Genomic DNA, 26484 nt, shown 5'->3' with positions numbered 1-26484 from the left:
TTGGATGTGGGCCCAATATGCAATAACCAGTATATTTTTCATTGCCACAGATAGAATGGTCACTTGAGAACAGAAAACACTCTGCTTTTCCTGAAGTGACTAGGAATCCACTTATTTTCTTTCCCACTGAGTGTGCAGTAGACTAAGTTACATAGTTAAATTACTAACTGCCAGCTTGCAATTATTACTACCTAATGGAGATCATAGATTAACAAAATCAAATTTTTGGTTATCTTTAAGGGTTTTTATAGTGATAGTGAGCACCTGTTGAAGACCTATATATTTGCATTGCATTTCTTAATGTTGGAAGAAGCAAGGTGGGAGAGAGACAACAAAAAGCAGTCTGCTCTTGGTTGCAATAGTTTTATAATGCTGCATCTATGTCAGCTCTGGTATTAGGGCAGCTGTTCAGTGTTTTCTCTTAGAATATGGGCAAACCCCAGCAGGGAGCGTTACTTAATTTTCTGTTTAAATTGCTTCTATTCTATCCCATTAAAAAGTAATATGGATAAAAAAGTTGAGGTATGTAAGATTGGGATCAAGTTAGCATTATTGTCAAGTTGTTATTATTTCTAACAAAAGCTTCTAAGTGCTCTCAAGTGTTGTAATCCAAAATAACCGGCCCATGCTACTGGATGCTTGCAGATAAAAGCAGCTGAGCTCAGTCTTACTTGGATATGATAATATATCCTCACTAAAATGAATTGCCACCTGCTCCTTCGAAAATAATTGATTCTTAAAAATAGAGATCTTGCAGGGAGCAAAGAAAACAGTAACACTTTCTAAATCACTTGGATAGGACAACTGCCGTAAAATCTGCTCTCCACGGTACCTTTCCACGTGCAGGTGTCAGGTCAGAAGGGTCCTTCTCAGGCCAGTTCCAGTACTGTCTTTTGTGCTGTGGTGTTAAGTGAATCCATCACCTTTAATATGAACAGGTAGAGGAAAGTTAGCTGATAAGTCTGTAGCAGAGCATGCTTAACCTGTTTCAAACAACGCTTCTTTTATACGTTGTTCTTTTTCTGTGATTTATCTTCCTGTGGCCGTTTTCTTATCGCAACTTGTGTACCTTTACAGCACCTGGAAATGGATCAGTGTCATTAGCTATCTTTCTGAAATTACTGCCACCAAACATGCAGAACTCATATCTTCCCGTGTTTTCCCTTTATCCAGAATTTTTATCACTTTTTCATCCATACCAATTTTATTGTAAATCTGATATCCCTTTTCCTTGCTTATTTTCTTGTCTAACTATTTTCTGCTATCACATACCAGCTATTTCTAGAGTCATGTTTCTTTTTGAAAATGTACATCTATTTTTCCTCACGCAGACTCTTATTAAAACCTGTTGGCTGTGTGTCATGTTATACATCTTACTCTCTGCCCAGTAGTTTACTGTAGTAGGAGGTACAAGTAATTTTGTAAGGAAAGATAAAGGCAAGTCCAAGGAGATTAAATACCTGGTACTGCCTGCTTGTAGGATGGAATGCTCTGCACTAGCTTACCCCATCTCAAAATAGTGGTCAGGGGCTGAGTGGAAAGAGGTTTAGTGAACTGTCTGGAGAACTATATCTTCGTTGAACAGCAGGGCTTAAACTGGTAGTGGCTTCTTCCTCATTTATGAAGAGTTGGAGGGATCTGAAGGAGGAACTATAATGGTGAAAAAAGGGTATCTGGAGAAAGCAGGATGCTGCTTAGAGCATGAAACAGAAGGAAAGCAAGGAGTAGAGCGAACACCAGAAAGAGGGTTCAAATCTCAGTGGGAACCAAGAAACTTCTCACAGAGGGGAAACTGGCTTTTTGGTGCTCTGGAAAGCAAAAGCTCCTCAGGGTTGAGTCTGGAACTGCCACACCAGCTCCTATTCACCAGCCTTACGTTTGCCTGTTCAAATGTGCCCATGTGCCATCTTTACTCAGCCTTAAAAGAGATGATTGAACTCTGCTTTAAACAACTAAATTGTTTGCAAAGCAATGTCTGTTTAAGGCTTGGATCTGACATGACTGTTCTAAGCATGGTCTGCAAGTTGTAGTTGATGTGTTTGTAACCAGCTTTGACTATACCAGGCTATCTGGTAACGTGCGATTTAAAGAATCCCCTAGCTATCCTATTGTACCCAACTCAGAAACAGAAAGGCTAAGCATGCTGTCTCATCCCTACCTGTGTCACTCAGTGTGGACTGCAGTTGTGTACTTGGAGTGTTTGATAATCTCAGCCCTGGATACTACAGATGTTAACTTGTATTAGAATACACGCTTGCTACTCATGGTAATTTGTCAGTACTAGGAAAATGCTATTCTTGATTAGAGCTGTTAAAGAAACAGCTTTAACATTTTATGTAACTACAGTAATGAGAACAGGAGGAGTGTATGTACTGCAAAGCTGAATTCACTGAGACCCTGCTCGATTTGCTGGCAAATAGAATGCTGCTTGCTGCTTTATGCTGAGTGCAGAGTTGGTTCCAAAGGGAAACGATTAAGAAGATTTTTATTACATGAAAGCACTGCGTACTTCTGAACAATTAAAGTTAGAATGTCCCTTATGCATAAGTCAGTTTCTGAATGAAGACTAAAGCTGCTGTTAAGTACATTGTGAGGGCAGCTCAGGGAGGTACCAGACTTAAAGGGGCTGAATAAACATTGCCTTGGATTAGCCCTGTAGTACTGCTGGTAAATCCACATTCTGTGCAATTCCTGCAATTCTTTAAAAACATATAAAATATATATTATTATATTTATATTAAAACATATATATATAGTTTGACACTTCATTGGAGTGTGTAGATCTGTTGTCAAAGTCTGTATAATCACTTTTTTTCCCAGGAGGAAGAGGACATCAGATTATTTGGCAAACTACTTAAGAATAATGTGAAGTACCTCCCCTCCTATTCGTTACCATCAGAAGCCTGTCTGTACTGGGACGGGCACTAAAAAAAGGCTCCTTTGATCCTTTAGATGTTGAAGCAGAGAGTAGGCATAAGATTTACATTGGCACAGAGAGGACAGGAAATGTATGTGCTGGAGTCATAAACCACATATGAGAAAATATCTATTCAGCAAGATTGCAGCTGCCTTTGCTGTAATTAAAATTAGACAGCAAATAAAATTTTTCTGTAGCAGATGGGATGTTGTGGCTTTCCAGTACCAGTTACTTCTGAAAATTCAGCTTTGAACGTATTCCCTGCTAGGTATCCAGAGGCAATCACAAAAAAGACATTGCACTGCTACTGGCTCTGCCTGATCATGCTTCGGATCAGCTTTATAAAGACTAAATGAGAATAAAGAAGCCTTGTTATAGAGGCCATACTTCATTAAATCTGACTCTGTTTCCATCTAAACTCCCATGCCTTATTTTCTGACAGGCTGTATCAATTCTTGGAGGCAATGTAAGCATTCCACATTGCTTTGGCTATCAGTTGCTCTGATTTACATCTGCTTTATCAATAGCTGATTTGTGGTAATGAGTTTTGGTTTTGTTTGCACTGTATATTCCTGTATAGTGTGCTGTTTTCCTCGTGTAAACATCAGTGGGAAACTAAGCGTTCACCTCTGTTGTCAGGGTATATTTCTCTTTGGAATGGTCCGTTGACTATTCCAGTACGTTCTCATTGTGTCCAAATCAATAGCTGTGATCTGTATTGATGCTACTGCTAGTTGATTAATTGACTGATCCCAAACACGCACATCCATTATTGGTGGTTGATTTGGAATGGAAGAAGTGGAAGTGGCAACTGGTCTCTTCCAGTCACTAAAATGATGAGTAAATTATATATTTGGAGGTAATTAGTGGCTTAAAAGGGTTAAATTTCTCCAGTTGTTTAAATTACTATTATTATTTCTGCTGACCTGGAGAATTTAGATTGGGCTGCTGGGAGAAATTGTTTAAAAAGTATTTTCCCAAACTCTTTTAAGTTGCAACCTACTCAATTTAATTTTGGCAAAGTCTTGCCAACAATTGCCAAAATATCCAGTACATGTAGGGTATTGTGTTCCTGATCTAGACAAAACTTGTGATCTTGGTTCTTTCCAGCATGGATCCTTAATCCTGAAGAGACATGCTTTTTTCATAGCTGTTCAGATTCAGCATGCTGCTCCCCATGAACCTGCAATCCAAGTGGGCTAATGCAGCTCCCCCCATTTAGTTAACTCTGCACCTATTGCTTTTCTTTGTGTAAGACATTAAGAGGTAATTCTGTCTTTAGAAACATTGTTTGCCTTTAAAAAATGAGACATTTTGTCCCTGTATCATTTAAAACTATTATTCTTATTCCTGCCCTCTCCAACTGCCTTTCAGTGATACTTTTTCCCCATTATCTGAGTCTGTTCACTTAAGAGGTAGTAGAGATGGAGCTTTTAGAAGGCCTTTCACCTTGACAGTGATGAGAAGAAGAACACCATAAGCAAGCCGAGGGCTCTCCCTGCCTTGCTTCCAACAGAGACTCAAGAAGAGGATGAGGATTATTTACTGGAGGTGGTTTTCTTGTGTGAGCATTTTGACTTGGTAATATCAGAGAGCTTGGGCTCTAAAATGTTCCCAGTTGGTGGCCTGGGGGGATAAAAGGAAAGGTCATTTTTCTTCACCTTGTAGCCTTACTCTTAATGGATCATGCTGCAAACAGCTTATTGCTGTGACCTAGCAGGTCCTCAGCCACCTGTGAGGATCAGAAAGGATTGGGCTAGTTGAAGGAAGGCGGGGGAAATCTTAAGGATCTTCTAGCGTCCTTCTTCATTGTTCAGCTTTGGTTGCTTCCTATGTGACCTTTGTGTTTTTGTCTCATCTGTATTCAGTACCTCATCGCACAGAGAGTGAGACCCTGAGCTTCTATGCTCCATTTCCATTCTGGAAATGGAGAACTGTGGAGAGTAGTGGAAATGCTTCACTGTAGTTTGCTGAACAGTGTGTGCCCTGAGCTGCGAACATACCAAGTTCTGTGCCAGAACTGTGCCTGCTTTTCCCTCTAATACAGGCTTTGGAAGTTCCTTTCAACTCACTGGTTGGAAAAAAAGGGGAAAGGGTTCTCATCTATTGGATTTCCTTGATCTTACAGGAATTACTGTTTCTGTAAATTACCTCATCTTGAGATGTGCTGGGAGTACTGACTTGCTGGTTAATAGGTCCTCAGCAACCTTCAGAAGATTTCACAGTATAAGCAGAAGTGTTTCTAAAAAGCAAAACTGTAGAACTGGCAGACAGCTGAGGATTTATTTTGCCTTCTTCATAATGAAAAAAATATTATGGGGAAGCTCTTCTTACAAGTTGCTTAAAACACTTCGGGTGTGACAGTGGTGATACATACTGAAGTCTTTATGTGTATTTAGTACAAAATCATGGTTTTGCTTGTTGAATTTTTATTATTCATTTGTTTGTCTCCCTGGCCACGAGGTGGCACCATGGGACTTGAATACAAAAACCACGCTGCTGAGGGGGAGGGTAGGGAAGAAAAGCTATAACTCTCGTGCCTGCATGAAAAATTGAAGGGTATTTATTTTCTGGTAGGCAGCCAGGCTGAAAATACTATCTGAATTGAAAACCTTTCACAAAACATCTGGGCAGTTAAATTTCGCTAACTTCAAACATGTCCAGTACTGCACTGCCATACTGATTTCTTTCTTTAGTGAAGAATCTCATAGGCTAACACAAAAAAAGTCTCTGTGAAAACTATTTCATGCTGAAACTAATGATCAGAATTACTTTTCTTAATAAATTGAGTATTACAGAAGTGCCAAACTATATAGCTAGGCTACACCAAGCCAATAATCAGTCTCATAAGTCCCCAAAACTTGTCCATTGTGAGCAATTTTGTAGGGGATTTTTTTAAATTGACAAGTTTAACATCTACATTTCCCAGTCTGTGTGTGCAAATTGCCCATGTTTTGTTCAGTAATTTCTTAAACTTTTTCAACAGGTTGACTAATTCTTTGCTGGAAAAAAAAATATATATATATATGTATATATATGTATATATCATATAACACTGGCATTAAGGTCTTGTTTTATTTGTTTTCTCCTGAACGCAAAAGCTTCTATCTAAAAGCAGAACTATGGAAAAGGCTTCCCAGATGATTTGATCACCGAGGCATGGGATTATTCAATCACATGCCTGGTAAAACTGACCTCAGTATTGGTGTATGAGCCATTACACCCTTCCCCTCTTCAGTGTACACAGTGATGCGTATGTACACAACCTGCACAACCTACACTAACAGTCCTACTCGCTGTGCTGCTTGGGACAGTTTGTTGGGTGGACTTTGATAGTTATCCTTAGGAATGGAGAAATACTTTGTTCGCTTCCCAAGCCTCACTCAAAGGCTTACAAGATGGTCTAAGTAAGCATGCATTTTACACATGGTCAAAGAGCAGAAATAAGTGTTCATTCTTATGAGATGTGGCTCTACCAAAGCATGTGTTAAGTGGAAAAATGCTAATGATGCCTCTTCATAGTGAGGCTTTTTTTAGTGAGAGCAACAAAAATCACATATAATGTACTCATCTCCTTAACATCAGTTCTAAGGCCAGACATTGAACACAAAGAAAAACATAGCCTTTACTAATACCTGCCATTGGTTTAAGTTGGAGTCACGATAGATGATTCTTCAAGTCATAGAAACTGTGCCAAAGGCAGACTATGCAACTTAACTCTTACTGTTCACCTCTGACAGCCCAGCTTATAAGCCAGGTTCCTCACCAGTAAGAGTGCTGCATTGCACAGCTTTGCATGTTCACTAGGTGACAGTTATCCTCAGTCAGAGTACAGCGCTGTGCACTGAAGAACGCAAACTCAGATTTAGGACAGAGGGACTGCGTACAGAAATAAACAACGCTGTGTTTGAGGAGCTTAAAACGCTACTCAGCTTCTAACTAAAAGGCGCTGAGCAAGAACTCTATGGAAGATGGCTCTGTTTGTTTGTTTTTCCTCTCCTCATGGGGAAATGATGAGATGCATATTGTAAGTATTGCTGCCATGCGCAATAAAAACTAGGCTAGTCTTCAAAGCTGAGCACAAGAACTAGAGGAACAGGGTATAGCTTCCTTTGTCCTGGTGTTAGTAAGAAGAGTAATGTATCAGCTCTGATCTTTTGATCTGCTACAAGAAAACAATCACTTTCTATAGAAGAGTAAGTTTCTATATGAAATTCTCATGTAATGCTTGTTACACGGTGTGAAAATACTTTCTTAGTTGAGAACTGAATTGACTTAGAAAAAAGGAAGTTTATTGATAATATAAAGCAGTGCTTGTACAAGTTTTTCCTTTTCTAGCTTTGAACAATCATCAGCTGCTTTAATTAGCTCCAAGCACCTTTATATTGTTATTTGAACCCAAAGTAATTGTGATTATTACCCATGCTTTATATGCCTGCTGGTTATTTTAAAGCATGAAGATGTTTTCAAAGCAAAAGATACGGTTTTGTAATCTCTGTGCAACCAAGCAGCATTGGAAAGTGCTTTTGTTTTGGTTTCACTGTTTCTTTGATGTGACCTCTTTAATTTCTAAGTTAAGAGCATTTATTGAATATTTTGAAATCTGGGGAGTACTTCCCAGCTGATTAAATCAATACTCAGCAAATGTAATGTTGAGAAGCCTGTTAACCTCTAGAAGATTTACCTTATCTATGAACTTGTCTGTCAGTATTTTTAGCACCACTCCTCCTGTGAGCTTCACACAAATGTGCCTGTTTCCCTGTAGGCAGCCACAGGTAGGGGGAAGCTAAAGCAAAGACACTGGCTATGAGTCTTCTATTTGTAGATCACATATGCCAGTTTTCCTCCTAAAATGTAATTATCAGCTTTACAACAGAAACTGGACATGAAATGCCAACAAAACTGGAAACTAAACTATTCAGCATTACCTCCAGCAGAGAGCAAAATAAGCACATTCCTGTAGTAAGGTTTACTACAGTCAGACTGAAATTTCACATCAAACATATCTAGTAAGTGACAGGTCACAAGACATGCCTACAAAATACCAGGAAAAGCAAAGCAGCCTGATAAAGATTTCTGGGGTTTGGTATGGTTGGTTGAAGAGACTCACAGTGAGCTATTAGCGTAATCAAACCAGCTGCCAGGTCAGTGATTAGTCTGTATTCAGCACTGGTTATTCTTTCAGTCATCCTTTGTGTTTGATTAGGGACCGTCTTGGTGTTTATCTTTTCAGGCCTGTCCTGAAAACATTCTGTTACTTCACATCTCTCACAAAAACCATGCCATTGCATTTCAGTTCTGCTTTGCTGAGATTGTGGAGGAACATGTATCAAGTGTATCACATATCAACAGACCCTCCTTTACCAAAGGCATAGTGAAATGAAAAGGTTATTCTGGGGCTTCGCATTACCACAAAGCAGCTGGCGTGCACAAGGTGATAAATGCATCAAGCCTATGACAAATGAAAGGTAATCCCAGTTAAGTCCTTACCCTCCAAAATTTAAAAAAAAAAAAAAAAAAAGGAAAAAAAAGAAAAAATTAATTTAAAAAAATCAATCTGATATAAGTAATGGAGCCTTCAGAAAGTTCCCCGACCAGCAGGAAAGTTTCTCACCATCTGGCCCTACAATTTCAGTATGACAGGCTCACAGCATTTGCCATGGTTTTGACAGTCCTTGACTTTGCCATTTTAATAAGCTGGATTCTAAAGCACAGCCTTTTCTGTTCAGTGCCTTTCACCTTTTCAGAAGTTAAACTCAGCTTGTTGGGTTTTACCCACACAATTGTGGAACAGGAGTGTGAGACTCCCATTTAGAGGAATTTCAAGCTATGGGTGCTACACGTAAGCAGGAAGAATCAGTCGTTTCAGAACTCTTTGACATTAAAATAAGTAAGGGTTTATTATCACTTTATTACAATTGTTTTCATAATTTCTGGCTATAAAGTTATAGGCTTTGTGATCACTATTGGGCCTATAAGACTTTCTGACCAGTTATGAGAGCCAAACTAAGACACGAATACTTGCTTGGTGTCCAATGACCACATGGGGTTATCAGTGTCTCAGCTTTCATTTAAAAAGCCTCATTTCATTTTAAAGTCTCTAGGCATCACAGAGGGTCCAGAAGGTAGAAGGCCACACCAAGGATAATAACCAATCACACAAGGTTCTGGCTTCACTGCCTGAATCTCCTGCCAGGATAGAGTCACTGCCTTGTGCAGAGTGCCCCAGACACAGCACATACCTGGGAACCTGCAGCCCCACACCAGACCTGGTAGAGGACTGAAGAGGAGAGGGGAGGTTTGGCTTGGCTGCCCATATCCACGCACCCTCCCAGAGCTCATGTTCTGAGGTTCCTGAGCCAATCTCTCCACGCCACTGTCTGTGACTTGTGTTTGGCAGCAGAGGTGCACACAGAGGAGCTGCTCTCCAGACAGATCCATACGGATCTCTTCCGTGCATTACCAACTACACTCACAGCTGGAGACAAGTAAAGCTATGGCATGAAGGGCGTTTGCCCAGGCCAGGTGCCACGTTGTCTGTGCATCCCTAAGGCCTTCATAATGCTGAGGAAAACATAGTGCTCCAGAGCAACATGTGGACGTCCCTAGTGCTTCCTCCATATATTTAGTCACATGCATACATCCCTTACGAAGATGTATATTCCTCATACTTTTCATGAACGGAGTGTGTGTGCCAGATAATTAAAAGACTGATTCCCCAAGGAATTCATGAACCTGTCACCCGTAGGATAGGTCATGATACAATTATGAAGGGATGTTTTCATTTTTGTGTTGTACAAAACCCAATAAAACTGAAATACCTTTTCCGCATACCTTGCCAGCTAATAGAAGCAAGAAAAAAAAAGGTTATGCTTGACTAAATTCAGGAAAACTTCAGTTAGAGATTGAAGGAGAGGCAGCAGCACACAGAAAAGGATTACACAGAATTATTTTTTCTGGTCAGCAAAACAATTGCACTCTTTTTCCTTAAGAACCTGTTCATTATCCTCTTAGCAATCCAATCCTCAAATTTTATATAGGACTACAGCAGATAACAGATTACAGAAGGATGTCAAAGTTTGCGAATGGGTCTCCTCTAAGAAATAAGCTTAAAATATTTTTAATTTAAACTTTCTAAAGAAATATCTGCTTTATGTGGCAGAACGAAAGCAAGAAAACATTAATACATTTAGCACAGCACAATTTCAGTAGATAAAGATGTAATTAAAACCAATGCTACACCTGAAAGAAATTCACTTTCCTAGTAGGTTAAAACCCACTGAAATAAAGGCTGGAGGAGGAGAGATAGGGAATGCTGCAAAGGTTTCTGGGGGACAGCAGGGCAATAAAAGCTGAAGTACCAGCAGCTGTGTTGATTGCTTCAAAGCTGGAGGAAGGTAGAGCAGTGTTTAAAGTTAAAAGGAGTAAAAGGTAATGAGTTTCATGCTTGCCTGATTTAAATTGATATTTTTGTTCTGTTGTGTGAGAAGAATTAAGTTAGAAAGTATTTAAGAAAAAAAGAAAAAAAAAAAAGGAAGAAGAAAGACAGCTCTTATGAGGGCTATATGGAAAATCCCCTTCTTACTTTGCAGGGGAATTTCCACTGCTGGACAAGGAGGTAATGTTTACATACTAGTAGCAATTTAGGTGGGGTATTTGCTTAACCTGTATGTTTGCTCGCAGATTGAGCTAAGGATTCCTTACAGTTTCATTTGCTATGTTTTAGCATTCAAGATTGTGGTCTGCTAGAAAACTTCTGGCTTTGTTGGGGTTGGCATTGTGTAAGTTTATGACACTGCAGGATTCCTCTTGTAAGGAAATAATTGTAAGCTTCTGTTATTTCTAGATTTCAGTCTGCGTTCCCTGATGCTATACTGCATCACTGTGCAAGAGAAAGAGGTGCTTAAATAAGGAATGAGTAGTAAAACATCTAGTAACTACAGGAGAGGGTTGATATAGGGGACAAATCATGGCTTGGCATTAATAGCTGGAAAAAATGCCTTGCTCGAAGATATAGAAGGTATTGTTGCTGCAGCATTGTGCAACAGCTAAAGATAAGTAGGTGTGGGGTTCTCCGTGCAGCTGATAGATGGTCGTTGATCTGAAAGTAATGCCTCCTATTTTGTTATATTAGTCCATGATATCAGAGGCAGGTGTTGGTGGTATGGCAGTAAAGACGAATCTTCTCACCAATATTCTGTTATATTTTGTTGCTGTGTGACAAATGGCAGTAGAGGGGCAGTCTGACAGGATGTGTCTAAGGTAGAAATGTGGATGAAGCAAAGGGATGGGATTGAATTAGCCCATATAGGAAAAAAAAAAAAAAAGGGACCCACTGACATTCAACGCTCGCTGAATGCTTTTTGAAAATGAAACAGTGGATGTGAGCAAAGCCAGGCAGAGGGTGGAGTGTTTCAGCAATGGCAACAGTGACAGAAGGTCATCTCTGCTGGTGCAAACTCTTAGGAGTCTGGAATGCAGGCTGTTGGTCACTGCCGGTAAAATGCATAGCTAATGGCAGGGACTATACTGAGAAATCATGTTTTGTAGTTGAGAACTTGCTCTACTGAACAGTGCTGTGAACTTTGTATTTGTTGTAGTTTTCATGTAGTTTTCATAAGCATTACACTTGAAGCGACCTACACTCTTTCAATTAGCTTCTGCAGAGTACATTTATTTATTGCATTTTTCCCTTTACAGTTCTGCCTATTTCACAAAGGTGTCACAGTACTAAATTGATTAATCTTGGAGCACTACGTCATACTACAGGAATATTGCAGATTAGCCACTCATGTTGCTTGAATCAGACCTTCAACAATATGTTCAGCTTTTATCTTACTACTTCTGATGTGATTTTGTCTCTTTTGACACTTTCCCTGTCTCCTGTTTCTGGTAACCTTTAAAACCCTCTGCAGGCAGGTGAAGAACCCAAAACACAAAAATGAATCTAATTTATCAGGAAATGTGGAAGCTCTTGTGACTACTTGCAAAGCTATGCGGTAGCTAGCTTTGCAAAGGTAGAATTGATGTGAGGTAGGCTTTAATGTGCAGTGCTCAGGAGAAAGCAAGGCCAAAAATAAGCCATTTGTGTGACTGGCTTGCATCCAAATGCAATGAGTCTGAAGGTTGTCTTAGCAGCTCACCTGTGATAGTGCTTAATGAGCTGCTCCAGAGCTTTCCTGCAGCTGGAGGTCAGAGGGTGGCTTGCAAGAAGATCTGTGTGCATGAGTGAGGCTTGCAAGCATCCTCCTCAGCTAAAGCAATGTAGGTGAATAGACTAGAGGTGGCAGTTGTACATCTACACGCAAGCCTCACCTACCACCTTCTATTCAGCCTTGCTTAAACATTAGCATTTTCCTTTTTCCTCCCCCTAGTCACAAAGACATTGAAGTACATATCATCTTTTTAAGGGCTCGGTTTGCACTCACAGCAAGCTACTAACACAGGGCGAGGATGAAAGGCTCCGCTGTCCCTGAACTTTATATCCTCAGTCTATTTTTAGGAAAAACAGTGGTTTTCTTGATAACCAGCTTAGTACTGACAGAGACAATGTTTACTCAAATGTTCTCCCTAAGGCTTGTGTCTTCAATTAAAAATTGGCACTACACCTCTGCATGAGTATCATTCTCAGCTGAACCTGGGTACTTCCCAAAGGGTGTTTATGGTAGATGAAACAATGTTCTGTGTGTGACTGCGATCTGCTACCAGACTATCTAGGAAGAGTTGCTCCTTCTTTGTCACAGGAAAGTAAGGGCTGGCCTAGTCTGGCAGCTCTGACTGTAATTTGCTTTGTCCTACCTGAATCTCTGTGAGCTCACAGCAGTGATGGTAGTACCTGTTTTGTACTAAGTTTTCCCTTTACTTTGATGTGAGTGTACCCTCAGTCATCTTTAATCACACAATATCTAAGCTTTGCTACATAGCTTAAGAAAAGCTTAAGCTAAAAGAGGGAGGAGGATTTATGGAGAGGGGGAAGGTGGGAAGGAATAATTCTTAAAGGCAACTGTAAACAGAGCCTGGACTGTTTCTTTTAAAAAAACATCTTTAAATATAGATCATATATATAAGTAAAGAGATGTAACTTAAACTAAGGATATAAAGCCAGAAAACTAAATGAAGCTCTGAGGGATAGTTGTAGCTTGCTGTTCTAAGGGTTTTCAGCTGCACTGGACAGTATTGAGAAGCTTCTCCTCCAGGGAGGATGCCAGACCCTCTGTCATCTATGTGGAACTGAGAATTGGAATGTGGTGCCAGAATTCAGCAGGTTCAAAGTCTCATTTCTAGGTGAAAAATTGCACTGCAAAAGCTATGAACATGCTGATCAACTAGCCAGCAAAGAACTCATCAGAGACATATAAATACAGCTTCGCACACTTTAATGTGTGTAACCTATTCAACAAAATAAATTATGCCACACTGGTAGAGTGGTAAAAGGCCTAAAGAAAATTGAAAAAGCTTATATAATAATGAAAGATGATTCCCTGTTCAGTAGAAGAAATGTATATTGCAATAAGTGTCAGAGCTTTGTCAGCCTTGTGTGTGAAAAGAATGAGCAAAGTAAAACAAAGAGGGTGGGCAGAAGTGGTAGCAGGATGCAGCCACCAGGATGTTCACCAGAGTAAGCACTACACCTGAAGGCACATCTCCCTGCTACTACTGTTCATTGTTGCCCTCTGACACTTTACTATACAGATATGGAATTAGAAACATTCATTTCCAAAGGGCAAAGAAGAAACGCAAAGAAGACACCCAAAGAGCAGTGCAGCACAGTTGATTCTGAAGTCACAACACTGAATCTAACATATTGCTTAAGTGCTTGCTTAAAATCCCTGGCAGGCATCTTATTCATACTACGCTTTACCATTATTTAGCATCACCCATAACAATGACTGGCATTTGCTGGAGATTGTGAGGACGGGTTTCACCATTCATTACGCGTACAGGACATGACTAGTCTATCTTCATCCTGGGAGATGGCACCTGGTTCTGACTACTGTGCTCAAAGGGGCTCCCATTTTGCAGTCTTTCCATCTGTAGCTTTCGGGATTTGGCCTCATCTAATAAACTTACTCTTTGCATGGAACGCTGTGAGAACATAACCATCTTCCATAAACAGACACACAATCCCTCTGCTTTCTCTTTTTCCCCTTCACAGGCTGTACTCATGCTTGCCATCAGCAGGTAAGTGAGCTCCTGAACTGACACTAGACAAAAGACCAGACTGTTCATACACTCTACCCATCACACAGGGTGGGAAGCAGGAGACAAGTATTTCCACGTGGAAATGGAAGCCTCGCTAGGGTATGTCACAGCAGCAGCCGCAGTAACGTGCTCGGTGATTCCCTGATAGCCTTTCCATCCTTTGTGAGTTTGGGCTTAGCCAATATACATACATTTTTTTCTGTCTCAGGCTGAACACTGCCCTTACTGTAATAGAGATGGCTGCCTTTTAGCCCTCTACCTCTTCCTGAGGAGCCCTCTTGCTTCCTAGTGTGTGCTACTCCTTGCAAATGTGCAGACAATTCAACACGAAAACAGTGATTTTGCCAGTCCACCTTCTCTATGTCCAAATGTAGTCTGTATATTAAAAAAAAAAGGCATACTCATTAAATTTCAAGTGCCCAAATCAAATGTTTTTAGACTTGATCGGTATTCACTCAAATTCTGTCAAATCAGAAGATGACAATTTGGCTGTGAATGGACAAGGGAAAAATGTGGCTTTATTTTATTTCCTGAGTGTAACAGTTAAGGCTAAAAGGGAATTCAAAGAGAAGGTATCTTATGTTGGTGGGTCCTTGAAAGGAAATAGCAGTAGATGAAGCAGTGCAAAGGGAGCACTTAGCTTATATATAATGATCCATACAAGAACTGAATTGATTATGATTGGCTGTGCACCTAGAGGAGAGAGATCAGAGGTAGGTATTGCTTGTCCTGAAAAAAAGCACTTGTTTCAAATCTGCTGCTGCAAAGTAAAGAGCAAATATGGTAAATTTGGATAAATAGCCAAGAGATGAGAAGTGTGCTACAGAACAATGGACTCCTGTGACTGGTAGAGAGAAGACTGGATAGTGCCCAGTCTGCCAGGGTGTTGTGAATGAACAATATGGAAATATTCAGCACAGGTGGTAGTAAAGGCTGCATGTTAACCTTCAAAAAGTGCGGGTGAGTGAAGTTTTTTTTCCCCCATGTGTGCTGCCCTCAGTGCCACTTAGATTTATATTGGCACTCACTGTTACAGGGACTGCTGTCATTAGTAGAGCTTCTAGAAATCTAGCTTTCACAGTTAAAGATGCTTTAAAAAAAAAAAAAAAAAAAAAAAGAGGCAGGGAAACATCCCTTTTTGATAGCTTACTGCAAAAGGACCATGCAAATAGATAGGAAAAGATCCCTCTGAAGCTTGAATCCCTCATCCCATCATTTTTTAGAGCATAGAAAATAGCAGTGCTAGGTCAGACCAAGGATCTGTGTATCCCTTGCATTGCCTCTGAAACCTAGAGAAGGAATAGCGTGATTGGTTAGCAATGCCTCTTCTGAAAACTCCCAGCATTTGTTTGACTTGGGGAATTGCTCAGTCAAGCGTAGTGTCCATGTATTTATTAGCATCAATAAATATTTCATCCATGAGCCATTCCGGATTTCTTATGAACTTGTGTAAGATCTTTGAATCCCCAGTGTCACGTGGTGAGTTCTGCAGCTTGACTGCTCTGCATGGGCAGCCTGGCTGATGAGGACTTGAACTAGCTTAGATGGACTGGGAGTTCAATATGTTAAGTTGTTGGATTTCTGCTTGGAGTCTGTGTACCAAAGTTTAAGAGAACAAGTCTCTGAAGCACTGAAGAAAGAATGTAGCTCTAACTCAAAGGTCATCTCCCTGGAGTGAATCCCCTTTATTTAGGGGACTGGGAGGGTGAGGAACATCTCCTTGGTACTTATTCCTAGAGAAAAGGGAAAGCCATGGAGCTAGATAAGAACAGCAAGGTCATCAACTGCTACACCTATGTGTGCACTTGCTGTAAAAGTTGCAACCACCTTGTACAGTTATATGACACATTTACTCCCTGTAGTGCTGCAGAATGCTTTCCCAGAGCCATACAGCAAGCTCCAACCAACATCACCTACTGCAGCGTACTGCAAAGATGTGGTAAATGGTGAATCACTTCGTGATCTCTAACAAAGGCACTTTTGCCCCTCTTTTCAGCTAAAGAGAGGCAGTTTATTCTATTAAGACTTGGGACAAGTCTGCCCAGCAATCCCAGTACTGATCTTCAAAACTTTCATCATAGTCTAACACCTGGGAGATGCCTAAAAAAGGAAAGGAAGTCCTTAATTACCCAATTGCTTTTTGATAGTTACCCAATTTTCTTTTAATGCATTTTCAATTTTTATTCTTCCTATCTAAAATTAGTTTCAACAAAATAAACCTTGCTGTCACTACAGCAAACAAGCTCCCCACAGGATATAAAAGCTGTGAGAAGAAGATACACTGGACTCTATTGCTCGTTACTATTGCTATTCATTTTCTGTCATTACTAATCTGAAAATGAAAAGAATATTCAGCTGTGAGTCCTCCAGTTCTCCACTCACCACAGTGACTTCTAGAGATGTCTCTCATCTGGTGGGTCAGACATCACTTCAGCGTTCTCCAACTTTTCTGCCCTTGGCCAGCCGAAATCAAATAGGAACAGAGCTAGAGAGGACCTGCCTCAGCAGGTGAGTCTGAGGGAAGCAGAAAAAGTTCTGTACCCAATCCTAATGGAAAGCAGAGACAAATCCTATTCTCCACAGATGAATAGTGAGTGTAAAAGAATTTACATTTGATTGATGCTCATTTAAAGAGCCGTGTGTCTTCCTGACTGCAGGACTAGTGACCACATCACACCTCTAGCAAGCTAGTGCAGCTCTTCCTGCAGAATTTGCTACACAAGAATAGGGAGGATTCAGTCTCATGCTCCTGAGTGATCCTGCTCAGGGATCTTCTAATGGAGTCTTTTTTTTTAATGTGAGATTTCTTAATTGTCTAAAAAATAAACCCAGACACCCCGCAGTTGGAAATGCACGTGCAAATCAGAATGGGGATCCATGAAACTCTGCAAGTGGGCTGTAAGTCCAACTGAGAACCCAGGATAGAAGCCTTATGAATGACATTTGTAATATGAAGAGAGTGAGCTAATGTTTATAAGGTGGTAGGGAATTGCATCTCATCATATGCTCAGAATGCCCATCTTATACTTACGGCAAAGATGTAAATTTAATGATATATTCCTAAGACGCTGCCAATTGTGTTTTGTTTTTTAAACCTCGAGGGTATTTTGACTTAGCACAAGTATCAGGAATGCCACATAATCCTTGTTCTACAGCCTCAGCTTAAAACTAAAATAGTTCCCATGAGGAATAAATAATTACCTTTTTTTCTTTCTTTTTTTTTTTTTTTTTTTTTTTTTTTTTTTTTTTTATGTTAAGGTCAAGAATTAAAAATCCTCCTTGTGAGGTGTCATCAACTGGCTGCTTATCTAAACTTCACTGAAGCCAGAATGGGAGCTGGGAGGAGACGCTCCACTAGTGCAGCTACTCAGGCCTGTAGAACACAGAAGGGATGGCACCCAGATCACTAAATATCTAATGGTGAAGACCTAAAGCTGAAATTCAGTGTTGGTATCTACAGGGAATCTCCCCCATCACAGTGTAGAATTTTTATATGGTACCTGAAAAGCTGTCATACTGCTGTTACCCTTGTTTCTGTGACTCACCCTCTTGACTTTGTGTTTTTCAGAAGCTGATGAACTTTTCTACATTGAAATCTCTGAAAAGGCCACTTCCTGGTGTCACAGAACTTTGCTGTGTGCTGTCCTGATAACATAGACCCACTGGAGATCATTTGTATATTGGGGTAAGGACTTGCTGTTCTGGAATAATCTTTTAGAAGACAAAAATAGATATCCCAGGTGGTACTGGGCTCTTTCTAAGGCCAAAGGACAGGTTTCAGTGCAGTATGGGAACGGATTTGAGATGAATCAGCAATACAAAATAATGTTTTCACTGTAATGTGTGCATAGGACATGCAGGAGCTGTAACTGAGCACATCTCTAACTGTAAAACAGCCCAGCAGGATGTTACAGTGATTGTGTCTGCTTGCAAATGAGATACTAAGATCAAACAATTATAAAGGAGCCATAACAACTTTGTTCTGTGTTAACTGCTCTCTCTGAATCGCATCTTAATCTTCTCACTGGGCACTCTTCAGAGTTTAGATACGTTAGCGTTACTTGTGCATCTCATGTTCAAGTTTCTTCATAGGCTTCTTTAGCCTTGATCCCAGAACTTCTCACATTTCTACCGAAAGCTCAAGATTTTCATGTAAGCAGCAGGGAGGGATTTAGTTTCCCTGTATAGAAGGATATACAATAGTCTCACTACTCTGGCTGCTAATGCAAAGCAAATCTTGACACGAGTTATATTCTTTTACCTGAAGGCAAAGGCATATGCTAGCTGACAATGAGTTATCCTGTTGCAGAGCCTGCAGGATGGGGATTATTGCTGCTAACACGCTTTCATCCTGCGTGCAGTACACAGAGCAAATTTCAGTTAGCAGATTTTGAACAAAGACAGGTGATAATGTGTAAATTCATTAGGTGGCAATTCAGAGCCCAAAGTGTGCTTTTAGGATAGCTCATTGATTTCAATAGGAATTTTGCCTGCAGGAGAAACAGACTCATGCAAATACTGTTATATCATTTTAACAGACCAAAAATCTAAGGGGATTCAGGAGTGGCAAGAAGACACCTTAAGGCATCTCTGCATAGTACGTGCCTTGGACTCCAAATAAGAACAAATAAATGCCAGCTTATCTGATGACAAAAGACTGACCTGGGTTTGAAAAAAAAAACGAAAAACAAAAAAAAAAACAAATGTAGACAAAAACTGGCTTAATCTGACAAGGTCAGCAAATCTCTCTACCAAACTGCAATCCTTCTCAGTGTGGAAAAACTGAAATATTTCACCATTTCCTGGAGTTCAGATACCAAAATTAGTCCTATTTAGTATAGAAGATGGAAGACTTGGCCCTCAGAGCAGGGATTACCAAGATGCCTTTAGACAGACTCTGAATGCTTGTTATGGCAACAAAGGGAAAGCCCTACATTTTACAGATCAAACACTTCAAGGTATAAATTGCTCTGTACTTGGTGGATTCCTGTAGATATGTTGATGTAGAATTAAGCCAATAAACTACAGTGCTGCTCCTTTCTTAATTCCTTTGGCAACACCACCATGCTTTCAGTGCTCAGAAATTATGTTCAGATTCATCTCTTCTATGAGGTAATCCTTTTTAATGTATCCATTAATTCAGTGCTTTCTTTTGCACACCTTGAGACCTTATCTGACTGAAAGGCAAGGACAGCTACATCTTCAGAAAATGAAATTAGTGAGTTACAGCTGAAGTATGGTCAATCTCTTATTACTCACAGAGTATCTTATTTCTGGCTCCTGGTGTGCTGTATGCAGGTGGGAAGCTGCAAACATTGGCTCTTGTTGTGATACAAGTACTCTGGGCCAGATCTTGCTTGTAGAAGTTCTTGCTGTCTTAGAAAAAAAAACAGAAGAATGCTGTTTCTAAGAAATAAGCTGAGTCTCTCCAGAAACAAAAGCTATGCAGCTTTCTCTAGATTCTATATATATGTATTTTCACCTATACTTTCAAAATATATTTATATATGTGTGTATGCATATATATATACACACACACAAAACAGGCCTGAAAAGCAACAATTCTGACTCGAAGCTACTGGTTTAATCAGAAGCATTTTCATATTTTTTGTCACAGCTTTTTGTGTTGAGATCATTACCTTTTCTAATGGTAAATTCAAAAGAATAAAAAATTGCTTCCAGAAGTATCAAATTGCTGACATTAACAATCCTATAAATTAGCACTTTAGAAAAAATGTACGTTGTGTGCTGAATGCATTTACTTTTCCACGTCCTTTGTATTGACTAAAAGCTTTGAGAAAAATCATAAATGCTGTACTTTTCATTGTCTTACCACAGTCTTCTAGAAAAGCAACATCTTTCTAACTAGTATCAATGTTAATATCTGTAGCTGGGGACACTTTTGCTGAGAGGCTACTAACAGGTAATTAGGGATTCTGTACAAAGGCTGACAACCTCAGTAGTGAGAAAGCAGGAAACTTAAAGTATACTGAAAACCTTACGGATTTCCTGCTGTTTACCTGCAATTTTTTTCCCCATGTCTGTCTTGACTAATTAGTTTCATGTCCCTTGGTAGTATCATGGTAATTAAACAGTAGAAACCACACAGAAAAGTGGCAGGAGGTTTTTTGTTATCCTGTTGAACAGTAAATGACAAGTAGCAACGTTCCTGCATCCCTGACACATACAAACACTAGAGAACTTCCCTGTCACATTCCCAACCATAAATCTGAATATGTCATGCAAACACCAGCTCAGTAAATCTCCCTGAATGATACTGAAGTCAAATGCTTAGAAGTAGCTCCAAAAAGCATGGCAGACTTTTCAGGAATTTAGAAAGCTTCTTAAAAAAGCTGAGAGACCATTTGTAACTAAACAGTTTTATTGACTTTTTTGCAAAATAAAAAACACAAAGTAACCACCAAGATTAAAGGCCATAGACAGCATTAACCAAATGAACCAGCCACTTGGTTATAGTAGCTGATAACTAGCACAACTGGATTTTATTGCATATACCTCAGGTTCACTTATATATCCATTAGTTTGGCAAGATTACAATCATACAGTAGCTTTGGTTGTGTAAAACCTAGTAGTAATACTTACTCAAAATGGCTAATGTTTTATGACAACAGGTACTTATCTCATCTTTGCCTTCACACATCTTTTCTCATTCTTTCCTCTCTGTAATTTCCATCATCACTGACCAAGAATTAAGGAGACAGTGTTTGCATCTATCATTTATAGCCCTTCTTTATCACCGTATGGTGATGAATCTTTATAGGGATAGGAATCTGTTGCTTGCTTGCCTTATAGAAGTCTGTAGAGCAGCATCTCTTTCCCTGCTAGGCAGCTTCTACCATCCTGTGGTAGCATGTGCCCAGAATTATTCCAACTGGAACCTAAATAAGTAGAGGTGTATATGGCTTTCAGTCCAAAGCCTTTCCTGACCTACAGCATGGGGGCTTGACTGCACTGCCTTACCTGTGAATACAGAAAATAAAAACATGAACAGCTTTTCACATTGGTATGCTGAGACACCAGCACAAAAAATATTAACAAACCTAATATACAATACCTAACTTAGTTACAGAACTGTGCCTGAGACACTGTGCAGGGCTGCACATGTATGTTCTACAATCCATATATTTTACTTTTGGTCTTTTAAAAATGCTTCATTCTTATATAATCTAGTATAACACCGCAGCTTTAAAGCAATGGGTGATAAAAAGTCATAAACACACAGCGTATCTGAAAACACTGGAGGCTTTTTTTTTTCTCACATTGCTTTTGAGGAATTCCTTCCTTTCTGCCTTTATTTTGCCCCCAGCTTTCTGAGAATATTTCCAGAGGAAATACATGACCTACTCAAACCCTACCACTTTGAGTTCTACCAGGGAAAAAGCTACAAAACACTTTAGATTAAAATGCAGTGATAGTGTGCGAAGATCATTCTTCACTTACGAAAGGTTATAATACTGGATAACTTAGTTGGTTTTGCAGCCCTTTCATTTGCTTGCACTGAAGTAAAATGGAATTCGGCATGAGGAATGGCTGCATGGTTAAGATCACAATGAACAAGGTAACTGCTGTGCAGTACTTCAAATGCAAGCAGTATAACTGCTTTCTCTATTCAGATCCATACTTATAAAGATATAAATTAATAAGCCCTTCTAAATGGTTTTAGAAACATCCTCTTTGATCTAGACGCTTAAAACCTCTGAATGCTTAGAACCACTAGATTTCACATGGCTCACATAGTCATAATTATTTGCACTTACAGGGCAAATATTAGAAATACATTTGCCTGCAGTTGAACAGGTAATTATATTGCCTATTATTCAGCTGAGCAAAGATCAAGCACTCCGTATCTTGCAGTTATTGGACCTTATTCTAACTTTTTACTTTAGAAAGGAGAAATACCCATCTAATTATATTACCAAATGCACAGTACTTAGTTTTAAAAAAATAACAAAACCAACATTTATACTAGGCATCTTGATTTTTTTTTTCCTAAGGTGACTTTTTATGCGATTGAGAGATTAGACTCTAAAAGCTGTTTCTGATGACTGAGGATTGTCTATTTCACTGTACTCGTATAGTAAAAATAGTTAAAATCTAATACAAAGCTGCTACATGGTTTTGTGGTCTGTAAAATAAAATGATAATCCACAATTTTATCTGAACAAAATACACTAGACAGTATAAAAATATTTCCCAATTGGAGATTGAAACATTAATGCTCTATTATTATTTTTTATATAAAAAGAAAGGTAATAATGGTAGACATTTGTCTTCTTATTAGCCAAAAATATACATAGGACTTTGAGGAGCTGTTCCAGGCTCACTTTCAGTGGGCTTGTGCTTTTGACCCTAGCAGTAATAAATGCACAGATATGGAACAAAGTTTCCTGAAAACATCTTATTTCTAACAATAAGACTAACTTCTGACACTGGCTATGAATTTCCAGTTATGTGTTCTGTTCAGGCAACTACAGCAGAGGAATTCCAGAAGCACCACTTCCGCCTTGAATGGTGTTTATTTAGTGCAAAATCTTCCTTTTCTCTTTCTTTCTTAACTCGTTGGTAGTGATCTTCTTCTTTTAAATACCACACAGGTGGCCAGCGATGCCTCTCAAAATATTCTTGATTATCTGATTAAAAAGAAACAAAGCACAAACCAGCCAGTAAATTACACAGATCCCAAAAAATGCCTTGTTTGCAGAAAGCTACACAACTAATCATTTATCCAGTCTCTGTGTTAGCTAGCTTATCAGAAATTCCCCTAATTTCCTGATGTACTTACAGTGAAAAGAATCTGAAAGCAGCCACATGCGAGAATTCTCAGACCACTAAAGTGTAAAAATGCAAGACCTTTATAGAGCCTATCTTTAACTGTGACACCAGTAAATAACTTTTCCTTTTAGCATCTCTGAAATAGGTAAAGAGCAACATGTTTGCCTAGGAATCAGGCTAATGACTATGACCCTTCTTTATAGATTAGAAGAATGTAAGAATGCTACATGTAATTGTGCAGACTTCAGTCTCACAGCTGAGCTATCTATGTGTTGAATGGACTAGAAGGAGAGAAAGAAGGAGTGGCCTCATGAAAATGGAGAAGTGTTGCCCATACCTGAAGATTTGGCTTTGATCTCCTTGCGGAATTTGGAGCAAACACTGTTGTAATTGGTGCAGATGTAGTGCAAGCACCAAGCTGCCAGCTGGTTAGCGTTGTGAAACTGTAAAGAAAAACAAGAAGCTTATTCAGTTTACTGAGGTTATTGTTCATTCTGCAGTCCCAACTAAGAACCAAAGCTAGTGTGATTCCCCAGTGAATTGTATCTGGCAGCACTCTCACAAGAGCACAGGGAAGCTTTTGAAGCTGAATTCCCCTCTAGATGTTCTAGCCCTTGTCAGGCTTCTCTGCTGGAGCAAATGGTGCCCCAAAAGGCTTGTAAGTAGGTGTTTAGTATGCACAGCATTTAGTTCCCCTGAACCTCAGGCATGCTGGACCTGTCCCTTATGTCTGTACCTATGAGTTATTACAAAGCCTGTTCTGAAGTAACTTTCTGTAAGCCTAGCTTCACTGATAGAATTCAAGCATTAACGAAAGCTCAATACAACACCTAGTAAAAGCTTCCTACAGTCATAAGGAAGAAACAGCTAGAATGCAAATCAACCTTCATTGCATGTGTTTCAGTTGTCTACTATGACCTCAGGTTACAAACACATTGCAGTTGCATGTACAAGGCAGTGAGGATATCCTAACAGCAGTTAAAACTTCCTAATTCTGTCTTCAAGCAAGGAAACAAAAAACACCCTTCATAAAATTAAGTAAGCTGCCCTTCTCTTGAAAAGGGTTCAGTCTTGGTTTCTGGGACTCAGCAAACATTGAAATATGTCTGAACAAGAAGAAGTAATATTTGTACATGCTCTGAACTATCAGAAGACTGGCTCTGAGTAGCTAGTCTAGGCATTAAGTTTAAAAATATAAAAACTTTTGCTGCTACACTGCAGATCTAAATATCTACTGGAACTAAACAGAGAGGAACCCAAGAATGAGTTACCATTGCTAAACTGCTCCATTATATTACAACACAGCCATGAAAATAAAGAGCTTGGAAGCTCAATGATCAAGAAAAATTAAAACTTGTATTTGAAACAAAACTACCTCCAGTTTACTTTCATAGATATTTCATCTCTGAACTAACGTAAAAACCTTCTTTACAATAGAAAATAAGAGTCAGTTTTATTGTCAGTTGCTCTCAGAACTAAGGACTTTGAGTTTCTTAAGTGTAATAGTCAGAACAAAGAGAGCTAAAACAAGTGCTACAGTTGGCAAGAGTATCTTTAAAGAACAGTGTGCACTAACCTGAGCCAATTCTAAACAGGACAGTACATCCCCATCTATTGCAACGCCACTCATGGAGGCCTTGGTCAGCTCTTGTACTGCATGCTGCTCTGTTACAGGAGAAAACCCATTACTCATATGGGAAACAGTCACATCTCAAGGTCAGATCATCCAGCAGTAACAAAGATCCAAGAAGCCACGTTCTTCCTCCTTCCAGTGTTAGCTCTAGCATTGTGTAAGTGGCATATTCACTTAGGTAGCCTCAGCAACTTCAAATCTGAGTAAAGTCAAATTCTGGCCTTCACAGCTATGGCTGAAGATTCTGCATCACTCCTGTGAACTCTATTGCTACAGTAAAGGACAGTCCATACCAGTATTTGCCTCTTTGCCTCAATTGAAATAATTCATTTCTGTTTTCACATGTAATTGTTATCTCTTTCTTACAGAAAATGAGCAACTATTAATCACTCATAGAAGTACAAAATTCAGCAGCCACCTGTCTCCTTCTGGCAGAATGGATAGGTGCAAACTTCAATATAAATTAGAAAAATACATCGGCTGTCTTTTTTGGGTAGTACAAAAACAATAGGCAAGGTTTTGGCAGTAGCATACTGACAGCAGTAATAAAGAAAAATTCACTTCAGGCCCTCTCAGATTAGTTACTTCTGCAGATCTAAATGTGGGCTCACCACTGAAAGGTACTTCAGGAGATTCTCCTTCACCCCTTCCTAGAGGCATAAACATTTTAGAGGCTGGAGTGTTTACTGGGAAGTGAGCTGATTTGGCTCTTCCGGATTAAGCTGCTGGCAAAAGCCTTTGGGCTCAAAATTATTTCAACAAGAATTAAATAGAACAAAATATTCTTAATAGTAAATGTATGCTTATGCTTCAACTACTTATAAGAATTATCAGGCAATAAAGACTTGTTCTGTCACAACCAATGTAGACAAGATATGCATTCCTGATGCACAATTGCAAGAGAGCTAGGATTTGGTACGTGGTTAGAATTTGCAACATTTTTTTTCCTATTAACCCGTGTAATCTTTGCTTCAAGCATCTCTGACAGTTTTGGCCTTGGCCACGTCTTCATAATAATATCAAGTTACACACAAAGAAAAACATATCCTAGAGGTCTGGGGCATGAATAGACTTAATTTTAAAACCAGAATAGTAACCTATTCTGTCATTTTTCTCTAAATATATGGTAGATGAGTTTCATAGTGAACTGAAGATTGAATACCCCTGTGTATACCAAAATATCCAACTCCCACCTGGGCAGTGAAAAGAGATACAGTATTTCTAAAAAACTCATGAACATTGTGATAATTTTTAAATCGGTTCAGTTACCCTCTTTGAACAGAAATTTATAATGGAGCACTTTATCTATTACATAACAAAAAGTTCAGGGTCCATCCTGTTTTCAGGTAAATTATTAACTACAGAATGGATACTATAAACCATAGATATTGCATCAAGGCTAAAGAGAAGGTTTACTCTTCGCATTTTTAAAGCACAAAATGCTTCAACGAGCTGGTTTTGCACAAAACTAAAAAAGGCATGAGGAAGACAAGTACATTTTCATAAGAGAAAACATGAAGTCGTACTATAATTTTCCTTTCATGGAAAAAAGAATATCATCTTTGATATGAAACAATCCTGTGCGTTCCAAAATCATTAAGACATGTTTAAACTGTTGCAGAAGACACTGCATTGGACATGGTCACAGGTCCTTACCTGCTAGAGCAACCAGGTGAGGAAGGCAGAACCTATTTGCCAATGCGATTAACTCAAGTATGTCCAGTTCTTGAGTGGAGGATAATTGTTTGGTGTACAAGTAATCTAAAACAGCTTGCATGGAAGTCTTGTTTATGTTGGGCAGAACTACCTGGAAAAGACATATTAAAAAAACACAAAAACTCCAATAATTGAGGATTTTTAATATAAGGGTCATGTATCACTTTTGCCACTTTGCTGGATGGTCCCTTTTTCTCAAGTCATCTTAGAAATACAAGGAAAT

The 26484-nt window shown here is 39.3% G+C and overlaps 1 protein-coding gene and 1 long non-coding RNA gene across 8 annotated transcripts in view; both read right to left on the bottom strand.

Moving 5' to 3' along the window:
* Positions 1 to 19534, bottom strand: part of LOC122159972 — a 28744-nt gene extending 9210 nt beyond the window's left edge. For 2 of the 3 annotated variants that reach the window (XR_006168719.1, XR_006168717.1), the window contains exons 1-2: positions 19379 to 19534; positions 833 to 923 (exon numbers count right to left, since the gene is read on the bottom strand). This is a non-coding gene — a long non-coding RNA (uncharacterized LOC122159972). Of the gene's footprint in view, positions 1 to 832; positions 924 to 16501; positions 16634 to 19378 lie in introns of all 3 variants that reach the window. The other variant, XR_006168718.1, reaches the window with a different exon arrangement.
* A 949-nt stretch (positions 19535 to 20483) lies between these two features.
* Positions 20484 to 26484, bottom strand: part of RHOBTB1 (Rho related BTB domain containing 1) — a 49834-nt gene continuing 43833 nt past the window's right edge. For all 5 annotated transcript variants that reach the window (XM_042818072.1, XM_042818070.1, XM_042818073.1 and 2 more), the window contains 4 exons: positions 26202 to 26352; positions 24489 to 24577; positions 23250 to 23355; positions 20484 to 22770 (listed from right to left, as the gene is read on the bottom strand). In XM_042818072.1, coding sequence (XP_042674006.1) covers positions 22601 to 22770; positions 23250 to 23355; positions 24489 to 24577; positions 26202 to 26352 — 516 coding nt within the window. In that variant the 3' untranslated portion in view covers positions 20484 to 22600. The remainder of the gene's footprint in view (positions 22771 to 23249; positions 23356 to 24488; positions 24578 to 26201; positions 26353 to 26484) is intronic.

This window comes from Centrocercus urophasianus, unplaced genomic scaffold (assembly GCF_019232065.1).
Source record: "Centrocercus urophasianus isolate 14NV4802_14NV808 unplaced genomic scaffold, USGS_Curo_1.0 seq_17, whole genome shotgun sequence".
Lineage (NCBI taxonomy): Eukaryota > Metazoa > Chordata > Aves > Galliformes > Phasianidae > Centrocercus > Centrocercus urophasianus.
The sequence above is the reverse complement of the archived record's forward strand: the minus strand, read 5'-3'. Positions and strand labels throughout refer to the sequence as shown.